At 38.5% G+C, this 20,612-nt stretch overlaps 1 protein-coding gene across 1 annotated transcript in view; it reads right to left on the bottom strand.

The window, feature by feature from the left end:
- Window positions 1-19,159, bottom strand: part of zgc:153039 (uncharacterized protein LOC767698 homolog) — a 109,582-nt gene extending 90,423 nt beyond the window's left edge. Inside the window, exons 1-6 of the mRNA XM_037979613.1 lie at window positions 18,889-19,159; window positions 10,842-10,976; window positions 9,595-9,732; window positions 5,965-6,270; window positions 3,363-3,470; window positions 1,295-1,406 (exon numbers count right to left, since the gene is read on the bottom strand). Coding sequence (XP_037835541.1) covers window positions 1,295-1,406; window positions 3,363-3,470; window positions 5,965-6,270; window positions 9,595-9,732; window positions 10,842-10,976; window positions 18,889-19,159 — 1,070 coding nt within the window. The remainder of the gene's footprint in view (window positions 1-1,294; window positions 1,407-3,362; window positions 3,471-5,964; window positions 6,271-9,594; window positions 9,733-10,841; window positions 10,977-18,888) is intronic.
- Window positions 19,160-20,612: the final 1,453 nt, after the last annotated feature.

The following is a 20,612-nucleotide window of genomic DNA, read 5'->3' as shown; positions in this document are numbered from 1 at the left end:
GAGGAGCTGGCCCAAGTGGCTGGGGAGAGGGAAGTCTGGGTCTCCCTGCTTAGGCTGTTACCCCCGCGACCCGACCCCGGATAAGCGGAAGAGAATGGATGGATGGATGGATGGATGGATGGATGGATGGATGGATGGATGGATGGATGGATGGATGGATGGATGGATGGACACACACATGTGAATACACATATATGCCTCTTTTACATGGGCCCTAATTCAGAAGTCCGGCTCTACTCCACTCTACTCGGCTCTTTAAAGAATGCTCCTGTTCACACCGGCCAGTTTGGTCGGTGGCAGAGGAACGCCTCCTCGTGTTGTGGGGGGCGCTACCGACACTTAGCGCAAGTTGTGCAAACAACAGAAGCGCTATGGACAACGTTGGCCCTGTGTTGTTGCTGTTTTTTAAACTTATGGGGATTCTCCTGAGACTTCAGGAAGAGAGGTGCAGTGGAAGAAATGCTCTGGATGATGCGATTGTTGCGCGGAGTAGGACAGCTGTTATCAGCCGGAGATTTCAGGCTTTACAGCGCCTTCAGCCGGCCCGGCTGGCCCGACTCCGAAGCAGGGACCAAAGAAGCAGGGCCGACCTCGAAAAAATGCAGATGTAAACGCTCGCAAAGCAAGCCAAGTAGAGTGGAGCCGGGACCGTTAGGGTCTGTGTGAAAGGGGCAATAGATTCTGGTTTACTCTACTTGATTTTAAAAAATAATACAACAAATAAAAGAATATCTTTATGTGAGTCTGGTTGTTAAATTTGTTCCACTGTCTCCAAAAAATGGTCTCGAAGTGCAATGAGTGTAGTTTGTAAGACTGATTAAAAAAAAGTTTTATGTTCTCTTGTTGTTTGTCAACCAGAGTCATAAATGAGACTGATTATGATGTCTACACACACTGGTGCATTTCCATTTTTCATTCACACTAGGGTTTAGGGTTGATTACCAGACAGCTACTACTGAAAAACATTCAGCTGGAATAAATGGCTTTAAACTGGCCGCGTCTTTTCCCTCCTACAGTTGCGTTTGATGAAGCAGAAAATTAACCCTGTCTCCAGTATCTGATAGTTTCTATGTATTGGATTTCATCTGCTGGAAACACATCATACCAACATTTATGATTACAATTAGGCATTAGTCCTACAATATTTAATTCTCTGTCTTGGAAATGTGTGATTTATGATTAATTACGGATTCCTTCACTGCTCTTTATTTGCTTGCAAGATACTTGCAAGATACTTGCAATCCACTGAATGCATATACATATGTGAAAATAAAAACATGAATTTGTTACAGACCGGTCACAGGTGCAGGCCACGAGAATGCTTAGCAGGTTGTAGATGATGAAGGTAAAGATGACAGCTGTGATGGTTCCACGAGGAATGGAGAAGCTGGGATTTTTCAGGTCACCTGGTAAATAAGACAGATTTTATTTTAAAATCATGGGAAAAATTAGGCTTTATTCTACATATTTACTGTATGCATCAGAATAAATAAAAACATCTGTTGCTAAACAGAGCCATTATACAAATGATTGATACCACAACCAGCTGTGTTGAGCTAAAGAGGATCTCTTTGAGCCTGGCTAAATCACCATGGTAACAAAAGCTGAACTGCATCAGAGCAGCTGATAAGTTTAAACTGTCTGTAAGAAGCTCCATCCATTCCCTGACTTTTTTCCTTACTAATAGACTGAAACAACATTTATGTGTCATCATAGTTCTGCCTGGAGCTGTAATATCTTAAATAAACATTAGCTTGTCGACATCTCAAAAGGCAGACAGTACACTAAATTTAGATGTTGATCAAATGTTGGCATGGTATTGGTCACATTTAACCACAAACCATTTTTATTCAGGAAAAATAAAAAAACATTCAATTTATGAAATATACCTATTTATTTTATTCTATCAAATATATCGTCAATTGGACACCACTGGTATAAATAAATAGGGGTGTGGTGTTTTTACCTCTTATAACAATTCCATTGTCAAATAAACAGAGATTCACATAAGCCTATTTTATAATCTTGATGCCACCATCAGTTTCATTTCACACCAGAATTGAGTGGTTATTTGTGAGCACTAACAGCAGTGGAAGACAGATATTATTTCAGATTGGTGCAACCTGCAGCACTTCCTGCAGGAATATTATAATATTTCAGCTGAAATAATCATTAAAATATAAAACTGACAGTGGTGTTTAGGTTTATAAAATTGCCTTCACATGAACCACTGTGACACTTTTGAGACAAGTTCTTTTAAGATGGCAGCAATCCACTTTTTGTTTTTTACAGTCAAGATCTAGTTCCTCCATCAGCTTCATCGTTTTTCCCTTAACCTCAGCTGTTTTAAGTGATTCTATTTTAAGAAAAATACTAAAAGAAAAGATGTTGATCTTTTTTTGTTGTTGGTTTGAGGGGAAGACTGGCTATCACCATTAAAGATTGTTTACTGTGTTGTTCATTAAGAAAATACCAAGGGGATAAAGAATAATATCAAATATTAAGGAAATAAATAATGGATAGATATTAAGTATAGGCTGTAGCCTATGCTTTCTGATCTTAACTTCATTAACTCGTACATTTTTCAGCATTGAATATATGAAAAAATCCTTGGAAAATTCTTGAAATAAGCTAACCTTCAGTCAGACAACCTCTTCATTTTAGAGCGAGACTTTGACAGAGTTACAGACATTTTTGTGGTTCCTAAGATTGATTAGCTACAGTGGCCATCTTGAATGGGGTAGACTCCAACAAGTAATCAATCGGTTGTAGTTGTAGATTGAATAATTACTTTCTGAAAGTTTTATTAAAATCTATTCAGTAGATCATGAGAAATTTTGGTAAAAGACAAACAGGGCTGACTCCAACAGTTAATGTTGCAGAAAGAGTAGCACCTTGAGTATGTGTTGAGAATGCCTCTCAGCTACAACCACACCTAATTTCAGCTTGATATCTGTAAAACTGGCTGTAACAGACACTGTTGTGTTGGATAAGCTCACTTGGCTGTGGCAGCCATTTTGAGTTAGATTGACTCCAAAGATTAATCAGTTATGGAAGTGCGTCCACTGATTAATTGTATTAATATCTTTCCACTGGTTCATGAGATATTTTGCTAACACTACCAACAAACTCACAAAGACATGGGTAAAACCATTATAGTCTTCACCTTCAGTGGCAGGCCATAATAATTAAAGTATTGCTCCTAAAGGTGCTTTGAATACTAGGCTGTACTTACTTTTCCCCTCATCCACTGCTTCAGTATATTACCTTCTTTTTCCTGTACAAGTTGTAATGTATTGTTATTGTTCTACCAATAACTACAAGACCCCTCACAGATTAGCCAACAAGTTCCTCTTACTTACCAGACATGTTGGAGCCAGCCATGATGCCTGTACAGCCGTTGAACATCACAGCAAAAACAGTGGCAAAGGTCATCATTGTTCCTGTTGTGTAATCTACAGTGTAGTGAGCTGCAAAAAGACAAAGCATACAAGTCACTATGGTGGTGCTTATATTAATGTCATCAGACTCTTAACAAGACGTTTAATTTGGTTTATTGATAGACGCTTCACATATCAGACGTAAATCCTGTTTTAGAGCTCAAAGAACTGGTTCTCAAACTGCAGCCTTGGTGCTGCTCATGATCCCTTAAGTTGCATGCAAAAGTAGTTCCGGTATTAGCCATTTCTGAATAAATTAATAATGTAATTAAACAACATAAACTGAACAAAAAGTAGAAACAGTCCAAAAGATGAGCGATTTGGGCTCTAAATGAACACTACTTGTTCTGGAGGTACTATGAAACCCCTGTGAAAACAGTCGTAGATGATGGTTGACTGATGTGCTAGTAGCTAGTTAGGCATTTTATTGGATCTGCTAACAACAACGAGTGCAAAATTATGAGGAAACCCGATGCAGGTTACCTCAAAGTTGCGTTCAAAATGTGGAGCAGAAGAAGAGCCGAGACTGCAGGCGATTCATGGAATTATCACATCTTAAACTTCAACAAGGGTTGGGGTTAGGGATTCAGCCACTTTGCCTCTTTATGCCAGTTATGAATAAAATCTTGTAAGCATGTACTACTACTTTTTAATATCTGTTGCAATGGGTGGTACTTTGAGAACTTAGTAAATTTTGTGGTGGAACTGAGTATAACAAGTTTGAGTGCCATTCCTTTAGAGCATTTCAACATTTTCCACTACAAATCATTTCTGTTGTTTACAGAGTTTAACTTCAGCATCAGGGAACGTTATGTTCGCAGCCTTGAGCGTCACACTCTGTCCTTTCCATTTTGATCAGTATAAAAATGTGTACATTATCATCATGAGATTCAAGTTCTTTAGTTCAGAACTATGGGGTGCGCAGTGCCATTGCATGAGGGGTGCGAGATGGATGAATGAAAAAAAAACAGTCCCTGATTAAGCATAATGACAGGTTTTTAACCCCATTTTGCACAGAGGCTTTTTTTAATGTATTGATGATAGCAAAGTTGAATATTCTTACAAATAAAAAGAAATATGTTTGAAATAACACTGACAGCAAAGAATTCACTTCTTCACTATAGAACTAAAAAAAAAAAAAAAAGAGCACCTTTCCAGGTTTGTTGACAGTCAATGGAAGCTACATTCCCCATGTCAGACACAGATTCAAATGTTACATACAACGCAGAAAATGTCTCTACTCACATCAGTGTGTACATGAGAACAAAATGTTCAGCCATCCACAAAGATCTGTAAACACTATTCACAAACTGTCATAAAACCTTTGCTACAATTTGGTCAATCTACACATTTTCTTCCTCCCTAATCAGTAAATATTGGTTTACCTTGTCAATATAACTGTATTGATCTAAGACTTAGGCCCACTGCCACCATATTTCAGAAGTTAATTCACAGTTGCTCTGTTTTCTGGTTAATATGCTCATTGCTCATTATTGAGCTGAACCAGGATTATTCAGCTTATGTGTGTAATAGTTTTCACATGTGCAGACCTGAGTTACAGCAGTTAGCTCAGTAATCATGTGCTTCAAGATGCATTTCTTTGGAGCAGGGTGCTTGCTCCTTTTTCTAAATGTCATCTAATAGAAATTTATTTAATAGGACAACAGATATACTTAATGAAATAGTTAAAGTAGTTTGTATTAGTCAATATTTACACAGAGCACTCTTCAGAAGTTGCTTCTCAGCCTCTGAATGACTCAGTTTTGTATTTTCATGTTCATGTGCTCTGGCACTAAGATGTCAGGCAATGTCTCTGACTTCCTTAAACCAACAGCTGAGCTGGCTACTTTCAAAAAGCAACATCACTTTTTTTCTTAACCTAATGTCATGTACAATCAAGCAAGGTACCACAGCAATAGAAATTTATAATTACAAATGTGTCCCCAAAGAGACAAAAATTCATCCTCCCATCCATTTTCTTTACCCACTTTTTCTGTTTGGGTGGCGGGAGCTGGTGTCTGTCTCCAGCAGTCACAGCATGGACAAGTCACAAGTCCATCACAGGGACAAATAGGACAACCATTCACACTCTCACTCACACCTAGGGACATTTTTGAATTACCAATTAACCTAACATGCATGTTTTTAGTCTGTGACAGAAAACCAGAGAAAATTCCAGGCAGAAAGGTCAGGAGGTGAACCTGCAACCTTCGTGTTGTGAGGCTCTAACTGCTGCTTACAGTGCAGAACGTCAAAACCTCAAGGAAATTAATTTAAGATGTTGGAAAGAATAATCTGTGTCTACATGAATTGCAGAACCTCCTTCAATAAAATATCCAAATGTTTTAAAAGTTACCTACTAGATATGTTTGACACCTCATGCAAGCCAATAGCAGAGCATGTTTTAAATCTCACTGACTTCAACTAAACTATAGTGTTGTCAATTGTTACAATGAACAAAAGTTTACAGACACCGTATATTAGGACATTCTAAAACTACTCAGGCTGAAGAACTTCTCCTTACCCATCAGGTTCCCCTTCAACGTCTCCAGCTTGAAGCCTGTGAAATTGGCTGTGGTGGGAATCCCCGTCCCATTGATTGCCGAGCTCGGCAGTGTGATGATTCTAGGCTTTACAGCAAAAAAGCTTATAAAGATGGTGCAGAGGACAACCATGACCACCAGGAAGATGATGAAAGTGGCCTTGGCATAGATGTGGGCTCCAATCAGACACACGAAAAGGCACAGCAAGGCGATGCCAGTGGCATAGAGCAGAGACCACCAGTAGCCTGATGGCAGGATTTGGTATGAAGAGGCAGCAACAGTCTGGTCTAAAATGTGAAAACATGAGAAAGACAACTTTATATAGTGAAGCTCTTTTAAAATCAATATTAAATCCAAAAAATGTGATGGTGACATTAATAAACATGTATGAAATGAAATAATAAAACTGTTCTGATATACATTTTAATCATGTTTCAGTACAAATCTCTGTTTTGAGGTCACAATTCAACATTTTTTTCGTTCTGTTGTCCCAAAGGCTAGTTTTTTGTTGATGTTGTTTGTTTAGTGTTTTTTATTTGTTTGGTTTTTTGCTACAAAGGTAGGAATAAGGTAGCAGATCGTGTACAGCAAGGTAGGATTTGTCAACTGTTAAAAAAAAACGAAATAATAAAGACATATGGTGCTCTTATTTGTCTGACGTTATGAGATCAAAAACAAAGTTTCATAAACTCCAGAACTGAAAGGTAATTCCTTATTTGTTAAGAAAGTAGAACAAAAGTTTGTTAAAATTATTTTGGCCTTAACTTGATGCAAAATAAAATAATACATACCATCTCCTGAAGTGAAAATACAAAATAAATAATAAAGAGACAAGTAGATTTTCAGCTGTTCATACACTGGTGGTATTTATTAAATGCCTGGTGATGTATTTAATGGTTTTATTAGCTGCCAAAGGGCATTTCAAAGTATGAAAGTTATGTCCCTTTTTGCTTGCTATACACAAATTATGACCCCTTTGGCTTTCCATACATCCACCTCTCGCTCAGTGTGTCGCTGCAGTGGATCTTTAGGAATGAAACGTTTTCCACTCTGCTGGTTTAAAACAGGCAAGTCTTCAAGCCTTTGCGTTTCATCCGAACTAAACATTCGTGCTTTACTTTGGTGTAGAGTTTCTTTGTTAATGTTCTGTTGTTGCAGTTAGCGGAAAGCAACTGGAAGATGAGAGTGGCTGTGAAGAGCATACTTTTCTTTTACTTGCACATACCGTTACACCCCTTAAATCTACGTAAAACTGCCTGTGTTTTAGTTTCTGCCATATATGATCTGCAGCACCAGAAACAGAATGCACCGTTTGACTGTGAGAAACACTTGTCTGTCACTTGAATATAAAAAAAAAAAATTTACCTTAAAAAAGGAAAGGTAAATAAGTTTAGTAAAAAATTAAATAAAATAAAAAATTCACCTAAGTAGATGAACATTTAAAAAAAAAAAAAAAACCTTGTGAGTCTTTAAGAATTTATCTTTAATATTATAATTAAATCAAATATGAGCTTGACTGGTAGTATGATGAGAAAAAGTATCTTAAGAGCTTGAAATGAAGGCAACTGAACTTCTTCTAAAAGATTGTTACGATTGATGATTAAAAATCTACACCAGCATTATAAGAATGTTATCTTAGCTATACTGGAATAGCCCCATTTCTTTACATTTTGCTTCCATTGATCAATACCATTTTTAAAAACAAAGAAAAAGTCTTTATCTTAGGACTTACCCTTAAGACTTATATTGAAATGAGAGGTCTCTTGAGACCTTTGTGTACAGTTCAGTATGATAAAAGGTAAATAAAAAAAAGGCATGCCAATCAAAACTTCATTTCAGACTTGGTATAATACAGACCTTTTCCAAAAAATTTCAATAACATGGAAAAGTTGTTTCATTCCCACAATTCCATTAAAAAAGTTAAACTTTCATAGGTTATAGATTCAGGGCCCACAGTTTAAATGATTTCAAGTATTTATTTGTTTATTTTTACATAATTTGGGCTTCCAGCTCACAAAAACAGGATTTCAAAAAATTAGAATATTATGGAGAAATCAGCCCAAACCACTTCTCAGTTTTTGCTGTAAAAAAGAAAGAAATTAAAATCAAAATATGGTACTTTAAAAACAATATGTCAATGTTCAATACTTGTTTGGGAATCCCTTTGCCTTAATCACTGCCTCAATGCGACATGGCACTGAGGCAATCAGCCTGTGGGATTGCCTGGGAGCTATGGAAGCCCAGATTTCCTTGATGCTTGCTGTCAGCTCTTCTTTGTTGTTGGGTCTGGTGCCCCTCCTTTTCCTCTTCAGAATACCCCATAGATTGTCACTGGAGTTTAGGTCCGGTGAGTTGGCTGGCCAGTCAAGCACTGGGATGGCATGGGCATCAAATCAAGTTTGGTGCTTCTGGCGGCATGGGCAGCGGCCAGGTCCTGCTGGAAGATGAAATCTGCATCTCCATACAGATCCTCAGCAGAAGGACTCATAAAGTCCTCTAAAACATTCTGGTAGACTGTTGCGGTGAACTTGGATTTAAGACAGCAGAGTTTACCAACACCTGCAGCAGACATTGCCCCCAAATCATGACTGACTGTGGATATTCCACCCTGGACCTCAAGCACTTTGGGTTTAGTTCCTCACCCGTCCTTCTCCAAACCCTTGGACCTTGATTACAGAATGAAAGACACACTTTACTTTCAGCGGAAAAGGGGACCTTAGACCACTGGCCAAGGAACCCGACAGTTGTTGACCATCTCCCAGATGCGTTTGAATGTGGTGGTTGTTGAAGCTGTGACTCCCGCCTCAGTCCACTCTTTCTGGATCTCTGCCAGATTCTTGAATCTTCTCTGTTTGATTATCAAATGAAGGCCACGGTCATCTCTTTTGCTGGTGCATCTTCTCCTGCCACATTTTGCCCTTCCACCCACTAGACTTTTCATTGATATGCTTGGACACAGCACTCTGTGAACAGCCAGCCTCCTTAGCTATGAACTTGTGTGGCTTACCCATCCTATGGAGGGTATCAATGATGGTCTTCTGGCCGGTTGTTAGGTCTGCAGTCTTCCCCATATGGAACCGTGCTGAGACAATTGAACCAAACTGAAGCAATTTAATGACAGCAGGTGGAAACCTGTGCAGGTGCTTTGAGTTTAGTAGGTGAGTAGTGTGTCACACTTAGTTTACCACTTTCATGGCCTGTAAAATTTGGCCTGATTTCTCCACAGTATTCTAATTTTGAAATCCTGTTTTTGTGAGTTTCATGAGCTGGAAGCCCAAATTATGAAACTTAAATTATGTAACTTTTCCATGATATTCTATCATGGAAAAGTTCATTCGATTGATTAAAAAAGTTCTCACGCTGATATTTTTAAAGTCAACTTGGTGCTAAACTAAGAAACACTTTAGATTTTCTATGCAGATATTATAATATTTTATTTTTAATAACATACCAGTAAGAAAGTGAAAAAAAGCTGCTGCACCTTGTTTTTCTTTAAGTATGTTCAGTGTTGTAATGTCAATATCTTTGAACTAAACTAAAACTAACACGACAAACTAATTAACACTGTATGAACACTAAAAATCTTTTGGAAACTATAAACTTTAATTTACCTTCTGGTATTCCAAATGTTGACAAAATGGCTTCCACCAGACCCAGCACATACAGGGCGCTGCCACACACATTAGCCAGAAAGAACATGAGGCCGATGCTGCCACCAAACTCAGGACCCAGGGCTCGGCTGATCATGTCTGAACGCTGATTCAGGGATTGTTAGATGCACTGTGTCACTAGGTTCGCATTTCCATTTATCAGTGATATGAGCTAAATAATGAAAGGTTCTTTTACAATCAGTATGGTTTAACCAGGAAAAAGCTTGGGAGGAAAATTTGAATTAAGAGAAAATGTAAGCCAATAGTTCAATTTTTAGAAGTGTTTGGGTGCTCGAAGACCGCTGATTAATTCTGAACTAAAAAAGTATGAAAAGGTGTTTTTTAACTGTCCATTAGCCTGAGAAATTCTCTTTGGTTTGGTATTTATTTCTGAGTTTCAAAAGTTAAATTTCACAAAAGTACACACTGAACAAATTCCATTTTTTTCTACTTTTACTGGAAGTTCGCTGCTTCCTCTCTGGGCTTTTTGCTAGTAAAATTAAAAAGTTCAATCTAGATTTAGTCATCTAATTTTCTAAAAGTCTGAATAAACTTGCTGCATGTAAAAATATCACCTTAACAAATACCCTACCTGCCTCAGATTTGAATTCTATGTAAGATTTGCTGGGAAATTAATAATAATAACAATAATTAAATGTTTTTTGCAAAGACAGAGATGACACTCAGTGTGTGTTACTGGAATACAGTAAGCTGTCTGATTTTTGTAAATGACCTCAGTTTAATGTTTTACAGTGTCTGCATGCCAAGCACTCAAAGCCACTTGAAGACTGAATTCACTGCATGTGACAAAGAAGGACTTTCCACTTTAAATAACATTGGAAATGGTTTGTGAATGACTACATTTTAAGCAAATGTGAAAGAAAAGGTGAGCTTTCCGAGAAAACCTCCTGTATGTTTGTAACTTGGCAGATTTACCACAACCATCACCACCGTGGCTTCAGGGGTCATCATAACCATGTTCAGAAATTCTACCAAAACTAAAATTTTCCATATAAACAGTTTCTTTACTTTTACAAATACTTTTGCTGCAGTAAACAAACATACAGACTGTCTTTGTTTACTGCTGTGAAACTTTCCACTAGTGTGTGTAATGGATCGATCCTTAAACCCTGCACAATGGTACTGATACTACATTGACTGTCACATGCAGGTCATCACATGATGGTGTTTGTGTGTGAAGAGGATACAATAGGCTCCTCCAGCATCCAGGGCTCCATTGGTGGAGATGGCACACACTGACAGCACAGTCATGGAAATAATGAAGTAGGCCACCAGGAACATGACTATGGCTTGCAACAGTCCAGCCTGCCCCACCACAAAACCTGATGAGACAAAACAAAATCAAGTAAACCACCAAGAAACTTCAGTTTTATCTAAAAGTCCCTGCAGCGTGGAATGCATTCACACACAAAGTATACAGATGTGGGCATTCAAAGTATTATTAATCACATAAACCCACACTATCGCTGAAGTTTGTCCAAACAGGCATTCTTCTGTGGTTTTCCTGCCGATAACATTTCTAAAAATCCTTACAGAATTCAAACAAAAACAATCCATTATTTACCATAGCATTACGACCTATGTAAAAGTGAAACTGGAGTTGCATGTTGGAAGTTTTTTTATTAAACAAACAAACAAATAAACGAACTTTTGCCCTTTTTAAATTGTTTTTGTTAAGGTTTTCAGATCCTGTCAGTAAAGATTTGAAACATTTTATAATTTAATAATATTTATATTGAATATGGTTTCAGTAAAAACGTGTAATACAAATACAATAAAAACAAAGAGATTTTAGTGGAATGTTAATTAATATCGTGATGCTGAAGAACACAAAAGGCGGAAGTCAGAAAAGTGGAAGTGCAGAGCCCGAACAGTCTGCGGAATACACATTAAACACATGATGGGGATCTACAACTGGAAGTAAAATTAATCTGAAGGATTTTTTTGCTTTAAAACTACCAAATAATCACACAGGGATGAAAAGAGGAGTAGAATGCATCAAGATAATAGAAAAGCATCGATACTACTTTTGTCGCAGCCCTCTGAATCACAGAGGTGAGGTGTCTACAGATTTGCAAAGCCTGTATGTAGCACTGTAACGCTGCCATGAAAATACACAAAAAAAAAAAAACAGGAAAACAAGGCATGGAGCAGACACCCCAAACCATAAACACATGAGGAAAAAGACGAGGATGACAAGCACAAGAGCAAAAACCAAATCTTTTTCTGGATTAATGATGAAGTGGAACTTCGTGCTGCATTAAACTGTAATCCACACAAAAGTGCATGACAGTAAATGTTGACTGGAAGTTGTGTCAGTCCAAATGCGCAAACATGATGGACATTTTCATGCACTGTATTCAGAAAGATATGAGATTCACTGTATTGCCAAAAGTATTCACTCACCCATCCAAACCCTTGAAATCAGGTGTTCCAATCACTTTAATGGCCACAGGTGTATAAAATCAAGCACCTAGGTAAGCAGGCTGCTTCTACAAACATTTGTGAAAGAAAGTGTTGCTCTCTGGAGCTCAGTGAATTCCAGCGTGGAACTGTGATAGGATGCCACCTGTGCAATAAGTCCAGTCGGATTATAAAAAGAGTGAAAGTGATTGGGAACGACAGCAACTTGGCCAAAAAGTGGTAGGCCGCAAAAAAATAAATAAATAAAAATCACAGAGCGGGCTCAGAGGATCCTGAGGCGTACAGTGCACAGAGGTCACCAACGTTCTGTGGAGTCAGTCACTGCAGACCTCCAAACTTCATGTGGCCTTCAGATTAAGTCAAGTCAAATTTATTTATATAGCACTTTTCAGAAACAAGGCAGTTCAAAGTGCTTAGCTCAAGAACAGTGTAGAGAGCTTCATGGAATGGGTTTCTATGGCCGAGCAGCTGCATCCAAGCTTTACATCACAAAGTACTTATTACTAGTATTTTGGACAATTTCATGCTCCCAACTTTAAGGGGAACAGTCTGGGATGGCCCCTTCCTGTTCCAACATGACTGTGCATCAGTGCACAAAGCAAGGTCCATAAAGACATGGATGAACGAGTTTGGTGTGGAAGAACTTGACTGGCCTGCACAGTCCTGACCTCAACCTGATAGAACACCTTTAGGATGAATTAGAGTGAAAACTGTGAGCCAGGCCTTCTCCTCCAACATCAGTGTCTGACCTCACAGATGAGCTTCTGGAAGAATGGTCAAAAATTCCCATAAACACTCCTAAACCTGTAGAAAGCCTTCACAGAAGAGTTGAAGCTGTTATAGCTGCAAAGAGTGGGCCAACATCATATTAAACCCTATGGATTAAGAATGGGATGGCACTCAAGTTCATATGCAGCTGAAGGGAGATGAGCGAATACTTTTGGCAATATAGTATAAATGTTAAAGGAGAAATGAAAAGTGTTTGGAAGCTAACAAATGAAAAGAAAAGAAAATGTGCTTGTTTTCAGAGTCTTTCATTTAAAAAAAACATTACACCAATTTAAAATTAATAATCAAAGACCAAAAAAATGACTAAGGTCTCTTGGGCATTTTCTGGGCAATTGATCATTTGAAAGTGTGACATATCGTCTGACCCAAAACAACAACTGCTATGTCATTCTTCAGCTTATCAAAGGACAAGGAAATTTGATAGATGTGGTTAGTTTAGCTCTTGGTGTCTGCTCACTGACTGTGCAGTTGAAGAGGACCACCTGAAATACAAACCTTCAACAGAAGAACCACATCCTCCCACTGTCAGACCGGTACCTGCCACCTCTAGCTGTCCAGATGGGAAACTCCTAAAGATTGTGTGACATCATTGTAAAACTTGGAAGTTCCCCATATGAAATGTGGGGTTCAAGTTCCCAACAAAAAAAAAACATGGTTACAAATCAGTACTCTTGTTAACAAAACTTGCTTCTTCTTCTGCTTTCATTTTTACTGATAAACGCTGCGACAGTAACTTCCTCAGTGTGCTACAGCGGTGTGCCACAGCTGGCTGTGGCTCCTTTTACATCCCCAACCAGGGAGGTAACACCGCCCACATGATCACCCTACTGTGGGATTTTGACACAAAAACTTTAAAAATAAGTTATTAACATTTTAAATCAGATAAACAAACTACTGGAGTGTGTTATGATAGTGTTTGACTAAGAAAAACATGAAAATTCATTATTTATATATTTGATTTAATTTCCCCTTTAAACTAAATAATCTGTAATCAGCATCGTAGGTGTCTTTAATCTTGTAAATCAGTCAGTCTGCCTATTTAAAGGGTGAAAAGTAGTCACTGTACTGTTTGTTATCATGGTGTGTACCACACTGAACATGGACCAGAGAAAACCAAGGACAGAGTTGTCTCAAGAGCTTTGAAAGAAAATTAAAAATTATTGACAGAATTTTATAGGTAAAAGCTATAAGACCATCTCCAAACACCTTGATGACGTGGATACAAGAGGAAAACTGATGACAAATCAAAGAACTATAATATAAATGGCAACCAAAGAGCCCAGAACAACTTCCAAAGAAATTAGAGGTCAACTTCAAGGTACATTTGTGTCAGATTGTACCATAAGTCAGTTTTTGAGCAAAAGTGGACTTAATGGAAGCTGACCTAAAAAGATACTAAACCATAAAAAAGTGAGGCAGGAATTTGTCAAAATGCATATTGACAAGCCACATGCTTGTGGGAGAACATCCTTTAGACAGATGAGACCAAACTGGAGCCTACTGACAACAGATTCCACCAGGTCTATGTTTTTAGTCTCAAAACTGAAACATACAAACAGAGGACATTTAGTTATGACCTGGAGCTGCTTTGCTGCATCTGCATCTGAATCTGTTCAGGCTCCAATGAAATCAAAAGACTATCGAGGCATTCTGGATCCAAATGTTCTGCCCAGTGTCATAAAGCTTGGTCCCAGTCACAGCTCATGGGTATTCCAATAAGACAATGACCCAAAACACAAAGCTAAAGACATCCAAAAATGTCTCAGAACATTCTGAAGTGGCCCTCTGAGCCCTGATCTAAATCCTGGTAAACACCTGTGGAAGAAGCTGAAACCTGCAGTCTGGAGAAGGAAGCCTTCAGACGTGAGACAGATGGAGCAGTTTGTTCATGAGGAGTAAGACAAAATACCTGTGGACAGGTGCAAAGTCTCAGAGAGAGGGACAGAAATCACTTGACTGCAGTGATTGCTTAAAAAGTTGTGCAACAAAATATTAAAGCTAAGAGTACCATCTTTTTTGTCAAGGCAAGTTTTATTAGTTTGGTTTTAAAATAATTTTGCTGAACCTAAATGTAAAAGCAATGACTGATTTTCATTTGTTGACTTTCAGTCATTTTTTTAAATGATTACTTTTGTCAGTTTCAAGTTATTTCAATGACCCTTGTGGGTTTTCTTTCCTTAACAAAAGGGTACAAACAAATTTGTCTGCATCTGGCAACTCCACAAATAGGCGAATCTGAAATGTATTCATGTCTGAATAATGTTTGTTTAAAAGTTTGTGTTAATTTACAGAAACATCAGCTGATGTGCCTCCTCAGCTGACATAACGATGTGGGTTTTTTCTATGTAATGTAGATAACTGATACCATCACTGAGGAGGATGTATTTACTGCTGGGTGTGTAGCTGTCATTGGCATATTCACCACTAGATGTCGCTGCATCCTGTACCCCTGACCTTTAAATAAGGGACTATTGTGCTAAAAATCCACAAAACAATTTTTAAAAACATACCAGTGGGGTAGTCAGACTGTGGTTAAAGCAAATAATGTTGCTTAGAGTAAAACTTGGTTCTTGCTGTAGAACATGTTAAAGGTTAACTGAATTCAAATCTCAAAAAACTGACATTTCAAGAATGTTATTTAGTCAAACACATCCACACAACTTTGCAGGGACCCATTTTTCTGACCTAAAACTTAAATAAACAGTTTTTAGCATTTAAGTCAATAATTTCTGAAGTGAGTGATTTGTGGGGCAGAGTTCCCATCCTGGGTTCATGACATGCTCCGGCCACTACTGTCTGCTTCTTTACTAGTGGAAATAGAAGAATATGCCTCTTTTTAATACAAAGAAATGCTAAAAGACTTTGCGAGCGTAATGGATATACAATCATACCAGTATGAACATGAACCAACAGCTGGATCAGATTCTGATGATCACCAGGACCGTCATGGCCGACAAAACAACGCGCAGAACAACCAAGTTGGGAACGTTAAACAGCGAGAACCGATTACCCCCAGATCGTTGTCATGACATCAGCACACAACACTGCAAATCAACATAAAGACGGCAGGAGAGAGCTAACGTTGCTAACTCGAAGCTGACCCAATTTAAACCGGATGCATGCTTGAGAGTAGCATTTATGAACTCTCACACCAGAGTAAACTAATCAACAGCAGTTTCAATCTATGATATTAGTTTCATCTGATCTCAGGCTGCTGGCCTGTAAGCAGCTCAGACCTTGTAATGACACACATCCATGTCATGTTTGAAGTCAAACTTCCTGTTTCTCCTCTTGTTCTCTGTGGATATGTCTTCCTCTCTATTTGCCTTTCTTTTAAAATAAAAAATAGTCAGGACTGCTGTTTTAGTGGCATGAAGCCAGTCCACTGCCTTAACGAGGTCTGGAGCGGTGCTTTTCTTTTTCCAAATTGGAGCTTATGGATTCAAATCTGAGGAAGGTTTTTATCTTTCGGGAAGCCAAACAATTAATTCTAACGCACTGAACTAAACTGTACCAGTATTTATCCACTCACTGCTGAATGGCTGGGAACCTCAGTGGATGTCACACATCAGGGGGGCCATGGAAAAAAAACTGAAAACATCCAAGTGATTCCTTCAATGTTTACACAAAAAAAAATTGTATGTTTTTTTTTTTATTGAAAGTACAATACGCATTTTTTATGATTTCTTTCAACTGATGTTGGCTTTAAAACACTTTTCAGTTCACCTTTAAATCTCAAATCCCAGTGAACAAATTTGTGTTTCTTATCAAGAAGGACTTCCAAATACTTTAAAATCAAGTCAGACAAACGTTATCTACTTTATCACAACACTTCTACAGAGACAAATCTGTCTCTGATCAGCAACGGGAGGTTTTTGTTCATTCAGCAGATACTGATCCCACACAGACAAACGATTAACTGCTGACTGAACAAAATCTCCCTTCAAAGGAGAAGCAGGAAGGACTAAAAAATACAAACATCAATTTAGGCACTTTGGTTTTTATCCTAACAGCATTCTTAAGTGTATTTGAGGTAAGACGTGCTGCTTGATTTTTAAATGGCATAACATGAATTTGTGTTAGAAATCATTTTTATTTACATTCCTGACCGTTAGAGGCTGATAAATTGACAGTACTTTCACATCCCCATTGAAACCACTGTCACATCCTGTGTATTCTAACACGTTCAATAAAAACAGATTCAACTGGTCTGACAGCTACAGGCAAGTCAGTCTGTGTGTTGTACGCATGTTATCTGCCCAGCAGCTGAAACAAAAACACCAGAGAGGAATTGTTTTTTTTTTTTTTTGTTTTTGTTTTTTTTTTTTTTTTTTTTTTTTGGGGGGGGGGGGGGGGTAAAAAAGCAGAAGTACAGGACAGAAGATGAAGTTAGGTCTCAAAGTTGGTTTATTGCTCTTTAAAACCAGATGTGAGAGCAAATACTTCATTTCTATCTTAGTTTGATTACTTTTACCTCTTTGTGTACAATCACATACATGCATACTTCTTCACTGGCTTTTTTCTTTTCTTATAGTGAAAAAAAAAAGGTTTGATTTATAAAACCCAGTGACTTTTACTTTTTTAAATCTGAGGAAACTGGAAACTGCCCCTAGCATCATTTCCCTCTACCATAACTAAAACTTATCAGTTCATCAACTGCAGCTTTGTTCATAGATTCCACTGTAAGGCTCGGTCATCCTAAATCTAAAAGAAATAGGTAAATGTTAAAATCTAGAGCAAAGTGTCCACTAATCACCAGGCTGACAGTTTATCTCCAGCCACTCCAAAGGACAAGATCTGGGCAAAAGCTGCTCCTGGGGGCTGGCAAGCATCTTACATGCATGACTGAAATGGTGTTTGTGTTTGTTGGGTGCGGGGGGGTCTATTTTTAGATGCATCACGTCACGAGCATTGAAGATTCTGAAATTTTTCAAATGTCAAAAATCTATTTTGTTGACGATAATCTGTGCTGCTACTTTAAGAGAGTATTTGCTGCATGCTGTCTGGCCTTTAGATTTCCTGTAGTTAAAGGTGAAATGAAATAAAATGTATAAATGATGAGTTTTCATGCTTTGCTTTTAGTTAAACACTATCAGAAAGCACCTATAGTCTATTTCTCTGGTTTAAAACATTAATAACTTTTTTGGGGGGGGTTTATGTCAAAATCCCAAAGTGGGATGGTTGTGTGGGTGGTGTTACTGTCCTCAGTCGGGGACATAGAAGCTGTGGCAGACCGCTGTAGGACACCAAGGAAGTTACTGTCGCAGTGGTTATCAGTGAAAATGGAAGCAGAAGAAGAAGCAAGTTTTGTTGAAAAGAGTACTAGTTTGAAAACATTTTTGGTTTCTTTTATGGTCTGGAGAGATGCCTACAGAACATGAGCCCCACATTTCACAAGGGGGACCCCCAAGCTTTACAATGATGTCCCACAGTCTTCAGAGCGTTTCCAGGCGGCTGGTGCCGGTCGGACAGTGGGAGGAAGTGGTTTGGATTTCAGGTGGTCCTAACTTTGGGTTGTTATTTTCACCAGGAGCTAAACTGACCACATCCATCAAACTTCCCAGCTGCTGTAGTTTTGGGTCCGTTTACACAATTAATGAACCATTTCACCCCCACAATTTCTGTATTTGTATTTACTGCCGTGTTCACATCCTGTCCTTGGCTATATGATTTGTCACACTTAGAGATTTCCACACCCCAGAGTGAATGAATGAAAAATAAATACTACATAATATTTTTGTTTTTTTAGAAAACTGTTTAGGGTTATAAAGGGTGTTATAAATGTGAAGTACTATCACAGACCAAGTTACTTTCAAGGCTCAATTTCCCAAAAGTATTAAAATGCTCACTAGCGCCCACTTATTAGAGCTCAACGAAAAGAAGACAAAATAAATTGTACCGATTTCATCTAGCATAAATGAAACAATAGCTCATAAAGTGACTTTAAAAGGTGATGTAATATCACCTTAACACTAAAACATCTACATTCAGAACGGGGTTTGGTGCAGTGATTTCCCTCACCTATCCTGAGGAAGAGCACCACGCTGAACATGGACAGCAGGGTCGGAACCACCACACCGAAGAAGATGGAGAGCTTCTGCGGCTGTTTCCTCTGCTGGGAGGACCTGTGCCCCGGCCCCGGCCCCGGCCCCGGCCCCGGCCCCGGCCGCGGCCCCGGCCCCGGGCTGCCCGGGAGCTGCTCGCGGCGCTCCGCGGCCGGAGGCGCCGGCTGCTCGGAGTCATGGACGCTGCTGACGAGGCGGTAGTGGAGGAGAGGAGTCCGCTCGGTCATTGGAAAACCCGGCGAGCCTCACAGCTGACAGGGCGACAACTTTGGACTTGTTCTCACGATAACTTCAAATTTAGTTGATAGTTGCTTTTAAAAACATGTACCTGATTTTCAACTGCTTCAACTTCATTAGCTACATCGCAAAGCAAAACAGAGGTGTGTTCGTATGAATAAGAATAAGAAGATAAAAACAGGCGGCGTGCTAAACCTACATAACGGCCGGGTTACCTGCAGGTGATCACTACAGCTCAGTCTGAAGTTATTAACTCCGGAATCATGTGACGGACAAACGCTACATGCGGCTCAATCCCAAGCGCTTCCGGTTTCATTTTTCACAATAAAAGTATTGGGACATTTTGTAACTTTCGCAGGTGATACAGACAAACAAAACGTACGAGTTAATTTGAAAGTACAACATAAACTTCTGCTCATTGTTAGCTGCTCCTGTTTAACTTTACACATGTTTAACTCGCTTGGATTTAACTGTTTTCAGCCTGTTGCTTTCGGTCATATGATCAGGTTGGCTGGTCCAATAAGAGCCCCGTGTTATTCAGGCCACAACTTCACAAGGATTTTTTTTTTTTAACCCGCTGCCGACAGGCGATAATGTTTTTATCTGTGTTTCTACGTGGTGCGTTTGTATCTGTTAGCAAAATATCTCTTGAACCATAGGGTGGATCTTAATGAAACTTGCAGAAAGTAATCATTGGATGTACATCTACAACTGATTAACTTTTGAAGTCGACTCAGTTCAAGATGACTGTCACAGCCAACTGAGCTTTAAAACAACAACAAAAAATGATTATAACTCAGTCATATTTACAGATATTGAACTAAAACTTGTCGTTAGGATTGCTTCCACAGTCAGTCTGTCTTTAAAGAGATTTGAAAAAGGCCAAAATTCAGTCAATTCTGCAGATATTGAGTTAATATTTTGTGTGGGTATAGCTGAGAGTCATTCACCACAAATACTCTAAGTGGTCCTCACAAAGATTATTTCTGAAAACTTTAGTTTTAAATGTTGTAGTCAGACCTGTTTCTCTGTTAGCAAAATATTTTACAAACCACCGAAGGGCTTTTAATATATTGTTCGAAATGGTGTGATTGGGTGTATATTTACAGCTGATTAACCTTTGGAGTCAATCAAATTCAAGATGATAGACAAAGATAATCAACCTTAGCTAACCTGTAACTGAGTTAACTTTACAGATCTTCAGCTACACTGTGATGTGGTGGGACAACACAGCATGAGACAGCACCTTATTTTCAAGGTTTGACCAAAAGACAACAACTCCATCATCTCTTATCATGAGATGATCTTAATTTAAAAGTCTTATTTTGATTTGTTGTTTATTTCAAACAAACAAGCTCCTTCACTTATTTCATTCATTTTAGTGCCTTTTTATTCAAAAAATGTTTTGTTCAACAACGATGAAAGAAGGGCAACTGTATAATG

Source organism: Kryptolebias marmoratus, linkage group LG2 (genome assembly GCF_001649575.2).
Source record: "Kryptolebias marmoratus isolate JLee-2015 linkage group LG2, ASM164957v2, whole genome shotgun sequence".
NCBI classification, from domain to species: domain Eukaryota; kingdom Metazoa; phylum Chordata; class Actinopteri; order Cyprinodontiformes; family Rivulidae; genus Kryptolebias; species Kryptolebias marmoratus.
This window is presented reverse-complemented; position numbering and strand designations above follow the sequence as displayed.